Genomic DNA, 6,806 nt, shown 5'->3' with positions numbered 1-6,806 from the left:
TATGGACTGTACTTCTATGCTTACTTTTATCTGTTTCGTGCGATTTTAGCTTGTTACTCACTTTTTGGCTTTTATGACTCCTTATGACTTCCGCTTTTTCTTCAGACATCTTTTTTATTGTACCTTTTATTTTACTTCTCTGTTCTCAGATGTTTTAAGGTCATGAACATCCTTTTCTTTTATTGCATATTCCCTGCAAGTTCAAGTTCAATGTCACCATCTAATCAAAATTAAATGGCGCGGTTTTACCTTGACATATAAAACTAGATGAGAAACGGCAAAACATGCTATTGGCAATGGTAATACTATCTAGCTTGCAATTATCATTTTATAAGTATATTCAAGCAACGTTAAGTGTAGGGAGATCTAAATCTCTCGTATCGTTCACTTTGCTTGAATACATTTCTCCTGTAATATTACTTATGACCGCTTGAAACAACAGAGTATGATCACTAAATGCTGTGCTATAATGGAAAAATGTCGATCTCACACGCGCGCAGACGTGCACTGATCATGGTTCACTTTCTTTAGAATTAACAGATTTACCGTGAGATCTTTTTTTTCTAAATATATATCTTAACTATTTTTACTATAAACATAATCGTGTTGATTTGTTTAGGTTGAAGAGCCGGTAAGTAATCAAATTCGATTTACATCATAGTTTCTACTAAACACGTCTAGCTAGAAATGTTCTAGCAAATACATAATACAGCTGCTATTATGTTATCGAACGGTTGATTGTGTAGCAACCTGCGATAATAACGAGATCAGTATAGTCTCACCTTTGTTGACTTTTCGAAACATTGGAATATTTGGCTTTGATAATCTCTGTGAGCAGCGGGCCAGCTTCAGTTGGACATATTTACAAATGTCCATATTCCATTTGATATATTTCTGCAACAACCTTGTCTGTGTATACAATGATAATATTTAGAAAAGAAAATTCTGATCCTATACTTTCTGTTCGGTGAAAACGTTCATCTATCGGTTTAAATTTACCGCTTCTCTCGAGCAAGCATACTGCTTTATTCGAAATTGTTGCATACTCTGTATCTCAACTGTGAGCCTAATCAGACATATTTGATCCTTCCAGCCCAGCCCACTTGTTTACGCTTTCTGACAGCCTGTGGACGTGAAGTGATTTTGGAAATTTGGGTGGCACATTTTCAATACATATTCGCTTATTAGCAAAATAGAAAAAGCAAAATTAGATATGCAGTTTGCGACGCTATATTGGCCATTAGCTTTAGGTCTCTGTTATACTGTATCTCACTGACTTATGCCGCATTTCACGACATACGGCGATGACAAACATTCCCCGTACAGATCACCACTAGAAAATTCCAAACAACTTAGCTATATCCTATGTTGTCTCCGTTTCGCTGATGTTTAATTCAATTATTTATGAATTTATCGATTTGTCTTTACCTTTCCGTATCCGACTCGCTGATTTTTCAATTTTCGCTCGCGGCACAACCATGTTGGAATCGTTCTGACACCTTCACAGGTGTCCTGGACGGCTTGGGTTGCCAAGATGATTCGAAGCAAACGCCCGAATCATTAGCGATCACCTGTTTCCGAGAGCTCATGTCTCGTGCTACCTATGGCCATATCAACTCAGTGATAAAGCCTGTTCTTACGCATCTCGATAAGCACCAATTATGGGCTGCTAATGACAACACGTTCGCAGTTCATGTCTTCAAAATTATCATGTACTCGATACAGGTAAGCCTGTAAGAACTAGGTATTCTCTACTCTCTTTCTTTGTGGAATAAGATTAAGCTTTATTTTCGGAAGCTTCGAAATAGGAGCTGCAGATAAAGTCAATGCATACATAATGTAAATATTAGGCCCCCCGAAATAATCTGAGATCTATTATCGTTTCAATGAGGAAATACACGAACCTAAAGAAAAGTGACGGTGGATCATTCCTGTTTGAAGTTTATGAATCCAAACACGAGTTTAGCGATCTGATATATAGACATGCGCGTTGATTACAGGCACAGTACTCCTACGCCGTCATTCAACTTTTGATGGCCCACCTCGACAACAAGTACTCCTCACAGAGCCGTACATTCCACCTTGAGCGTACGGGTATAGTAAAAGTACTATATCACATCGTCAACATTGCTGCCTCCGAAAGTGTGGGGCCATCCGTTCTCGACATCTTCCATTCGCTTCTAAACCATCTTCGAAGGTCAGTTCTTACAACAGCAGCAGCAAGCTGGTAGCTGCTTAACCAAATGTCAAAGAAATCATTGTATTTTGTCACCTCCGCACGTGCCTGTTGTCATAGCTTTTAAAACGTAGTCAATGAAACCTGAAAACTCTGCGATTATATTTATTATACTCTGTACAAATGAGATCTAAAAAAAATATTAGTGAAAATCATCATTCGGTCTACTCAACTAGCGCTATCGTTGTTGACATTTACCTTCAGCGATTCGTACGTAATTCACGTCGGGGCCAAAGCACATAGTGAAGGCCGTTAAATACCGTCTCTAAATTATTCTCGAGAAGCATATCTTCACTGTAATAAAATATACGAATTGTACTAAGTCACACTTGAATCAAACCACTCTATTATTTAAGCTAGATTAACAATCAGATTATATTTATTTTTCCTTTTATGATTGTTCCAGATCGATTCAGCTTGACAATGAAGAAATGGAAGCTAACTTTCAAGAAGCCGTGATTGAAACGCTCGGCGAGTTCGCTAATAATTTACCTGACTACCAAAAGACCGAGATTATGCTATTCATATTAAGTAAAGTACCACATAGGCCCGAGGGTGACACCGCCGCCAGTCCGACAGAAGGCGAACTTCAGAGAACAATGCTTCGCTCACTTCTAACGGTCGCGACGAAGTATTCCACAGTCAACCTCAACCAGGCTCTACCAGTGAGCTTCTTGCAGTCCATCTTGAGAATGTCACTAGCTCCTGATCTAAATGTGCGTATTATTGTGCAAAAAATTCTCCAGACGCTTCTTGATCGACACGACAACTTGACTAAGCTGGAACAAGTGGGCTTTGTTCCATGCACAGGAGATCCTTTGCCGACCCTGTCCGTGGAGAAGTGCTCCCGCCAGGACGCAGTATTTATGCGAAAACTGGGCCCTGAAATACTCTACCATATGTACGCGGGTATTCTGCTGAGGTCGAACACCTATGATAACTTTGTGTCAATTTACATTACGATGGCATTAATCGTTATTGAACTCGGTTCCGAAGAATTACTTACAGAGGTTCTTCGAATCATGTTCGCATTGCAGGTGAGCTTTAACGATACAGACCACATGGTAAAGTAAAAACACCAATTAAATGCATCGTATATAATTGTAGGCATAGACGTGTGAAACACGTGTGGTGAGGTGCTGGTGATCAACTCTAGGTGACCAGTTAGGCTAGAAGTCATTCATTTAATGTGATATTTAGTAAGCCACCGCGCTAACTGATGACAGCACCTACAAAATATAGCAATTAGTCAGTTAATCAACATTTTATTGTGATCTTCTTTAATAACCGGTTTACTATACAACTGTAGGAGGAGATGCAGAAAGAACCAACAGAGAACTCCGTTTACGTTCACCGGTTCATCGCATCGTATCTCTACTTGGCTTCGAGCCTCACATCAATTCCTGCGATGTTAACACACGTCAATGAGGTGATTTCTGCTCGAGTTGACGAATGCCCATGGCTGCTTCCTGGACCCGCACCCACCTCGCATCCCAACTCTCCCGGCAGCCTTCAGCTGGCCGACAAATACCTCTTCAATATGAAGTCGATTGGTAAATATATGGCAATCGCTACGCGACACTACGACCCACTCACTTATACCTATTGTAGACGATGCGTGTCTATATATATATATATATATATACAACTCTCCTATTTATAACGTCTTCTTCGCCAAAGAATTCTTCAATATACGCCACTATTAATCCCGAATATTCGGTGCGACTATTAATAATTCTCATGACTTGGCATTTGATGCGTAGGGGAAGCTCTGCACTCGTCTGGTCATGACACTTCAAAGTTGTTCCAACCGTATACTGCACCTGCGGCACTTCCCAGTGGAGTATCCGCGCAGCGTTCCATCATGGTAAACTTACAATCGGCAACATTTACGAGCGCAGCTCCGAAAGCGGCGACCGATGGGGCCCAGAATTCTGCCTCGTTCGATCTTGGTTCTGTTGATTCGTCTCCTGGAACCGTAAAGGTACGTGCCGTACGCAATCGGAATGTTCCTGTTATGAATTAATCAAAAGATTCGAAACGTCATTCGCTCAGTTAGACTGAACCGTAAAGTTTTATTTGTGCTGCAATTAGTTTCTACTCCCCTTCTTTTGCGGGTACGCGCGCTTAACTTTCATGTCTGTATGACGATTCCAAGTAGTCATAAAACTGTTGAGAGAATTTAGCTTGTACAAATATGTATCATGCATAAAAACGGCGCGTAATATTAGCAAAATCGGTATTCTAATATATTCGTTTTATATGGGAAAAATCGAACCTTACAGAAATTTGTCGATTTAGAAGACGTTAGCGTCAAAGCTTTCAAGGCTATGCTGGGTCGCACAACGACGGCTGGTGCTGAACAAAGACGTGCCGAGGTTGTTAATATCTTCAAAACGACGCCCTTCAAACAGCTTTGCCAAGACATGAACCGTTCTTCCGCGAAAAATCTTCAAGGGGCACTCACCGAAATCTTAGCTATGGTCCCACTGGATAGCGTTGAGATTCCAAGCAAGGTCGAAGCTGAAATGGTTCTACCTTCGTTTCAGACGACCTTTCCCGATCTATTCGTGTATTAAACTGCTCCTCCTACTCCTATATTCGTTACGATTATTAAACGATTCGTTGTTATTGTTATGATGTGCTGTAAAAAAATATTTGTGGTTTAGATAGAATCTAATAGAAAAACAAATCCGAAGGCGATCATGTACGAGAAAAAATTAGACATACCTTCAGATTTGCTGCTTTTTGCGTCGAGTTTTACGTCGAGTTAACTTTTGGAGAGAGGAATCGTCTACTTTTGTCCGACACACAGCACAGTTCTCAAATAAAGTTGTATAATTGAATTCGTTAATGCTGCGTGTATCATACTACGAAAAACAGATTAGGAAACAGGTTACAATAATTCTATCGTATAGTAAGTAGTTAGTTCTAGGGCTATATTCGATGCTGCTGACTGATGCAGCCTAGCTAATAATTGTCTCGGATCAAAGAGTTCATATGGAAAGAGACATATATCTAGATACATAGGCACGAACAATAAATTGAATATTAAGAACAAAATTTGAGGAAAGAAAAACAAATATGTTAAGCTATCGAAAGCAAATTATTGCCAGTAGCAAATTATTTTCATCAATTACTACGTGAGCTGCCATTGTAATTCGGCGGCATTTTGTCGTCTGACGAAAAACATGTTGAATCATATCAGAAGGGACCTGTACGTTAGTCGAATCCTGAACACAACTCAAAATACTGATAAATTTTTAGAACTCATTTGCTTAATTTAATGGTTCTTTCTATAGGGAATTGATAATAAACCTATTATTTCACTTATTTTTTACAATTATGAGACTCCCGCAACTGCATAAGTTGATTTTTACCGTAAATTATCACATCTATTCGCATTGACAACTTGTTTTTGCTGACAAAGTTATAATAAATCTCGTTTCGACAAATTCTGCCTATTGGAATTGATTCTGTGCAAAAAAAAAATAGTTAACGGCGTATATATACGTTACTCGTTAAGAGTAAATTTAATATTATCGCGCGTGAATGAAAATCTTGTTCCGGCAATTTTCTCCGTGAGGAATCGAAAAGACTCGGAAGCAGATTGAGGCAGTGTCAAAATCTTATTTCAATAAATCATATATCTAGATACATAGGCACGAACAAATTTAATCGTAGTGTTAAAAATTCAAAAGCGGATGTTTTTTTTTTGCCATGTATGGTAATTGTACCAACGTCCAAATTTTAAAATTGATATGTTTTTATCTGAGGTAATTTGCTTGCGATTGTGATTTGACTCGCACCTAAGTAACGCTTAATGAAGTACATCTTATAATTCGTTATTCAGTGCTTCGAGATATGGTTTTTGTTCCTTTCGGGCACTATTTTTAGTGCTCCCCAGTACTGGTTCTATTTAATTAGCTTCCTTTTTTTAAACCATTACAACCTGTATGTTTTTGACAAAACCTGTGATCAAACTATTTTTTGGTCCCTTAACATTGTTACCTTAGTGCATTGGTCGCAAGCTGTGCGGAAGGTTTCTACAATGTACACCTTATCAATGAGTTTTTGTCAAGTTTGACGATCCTAATACCATTGGTACGAAATCATAAAGCTGCTTTAATCTCTTTGTTGTCAATATCTCGTCTCTAATCTAGAGCGCTGACCGCTATCACTAAGTACTTACTAAATCCTTCCCTGCCATGGCATTTTCAAATGGTGGTTTTATTTTATTGTTGTATTATCTTAAATCAGCTCATGATTTCCGATTTCTTTTGCCGCTCATCCTTCATGCGTTTTTCCATAATCATGCGGCTTGTTCAAGGATGCTTAGGGAAAATTGAATTTCTTGGGTCATATATCATCGATGAAATTGGTGCATTTTATATAAGTTTATCATTTTGATTACAAACACACAGATACCGTTATGCGGAAGCGAATTGTATATTCAGTATATGATTACCCTTGTCGTAAGAGCAACAATGATCACAAACCGAATGAATATACTAAAGATATATCCCTATAGATCCACAGTGCAATGACTTTCGTGCGAAATGTAGTTTTA

The 6,806-nt window shown here is 38.7% G+C and overlaps 1 protein-coding gene across 5 annotated transcripts in view; it reads left to right on the top strand.

The window, feature by feature from the left end:
- Positions 1-5,694, top strand: part of stmA (Protein EFR3 homolog stmA) — a 12,451-nt gene extending 6,757 nt beyond the window's left edge. For all 5 annotated transcript variants that reach the window (XM_022855019.2, XM_022855027.2, XM_022855031.2 and 2 more), the window contains 6 exons: positions 1,508-1,725; positions 2,001-2,197; positions 2,643-3,273; positions 3,546-3,789; positions 4,000-4,220; positions 4,522-5,694. In XM_022855019.2, coding sequence (XP_022710754.1) covers positions 1,508-1,725; positions 2,001-2,197; positions 2,643-3,273; positions 3,546-3,789; positions 4,000-4,220; positions 4,522-4,815 — 1,805 coding nt within the window. In that variant the 3' untranslated portion in view covers positions 4,816-5,694. The remainder of the gene's footprint in view (positions 1-1,507; positions 1,726-2,000; positions 2,198-2,642; positions 3,274-3,545; positions 3,790-3,999; positions 4,221-4,521) is intronic.
- The last annotated feature ends 1,112 nt before the right edge of the window (positions 5,695-6,806 follow it).

Source organism: Varroa jacobsoni, unplaced genomic scaffold (genome assembly GCF_002532875.2).
Source record: "Varroa jacobsoni isolate VJ856 unplaced genomic scaffold, vjacob_1.0 scaffold_197, whole genome shotgun sequence".
In the NCBI taxonomy this organism is placed as follows: Eukaryota; Metazoa; Arthropoda; class Arachnida; order Mesostigmata; family Varroidae; genus Varroa; species Varroa jacobsoni.
Note: the sequence above shows the minus strand (reverse complement) of the source record. Positions and strands in the feature narration are given on the sequence as shown.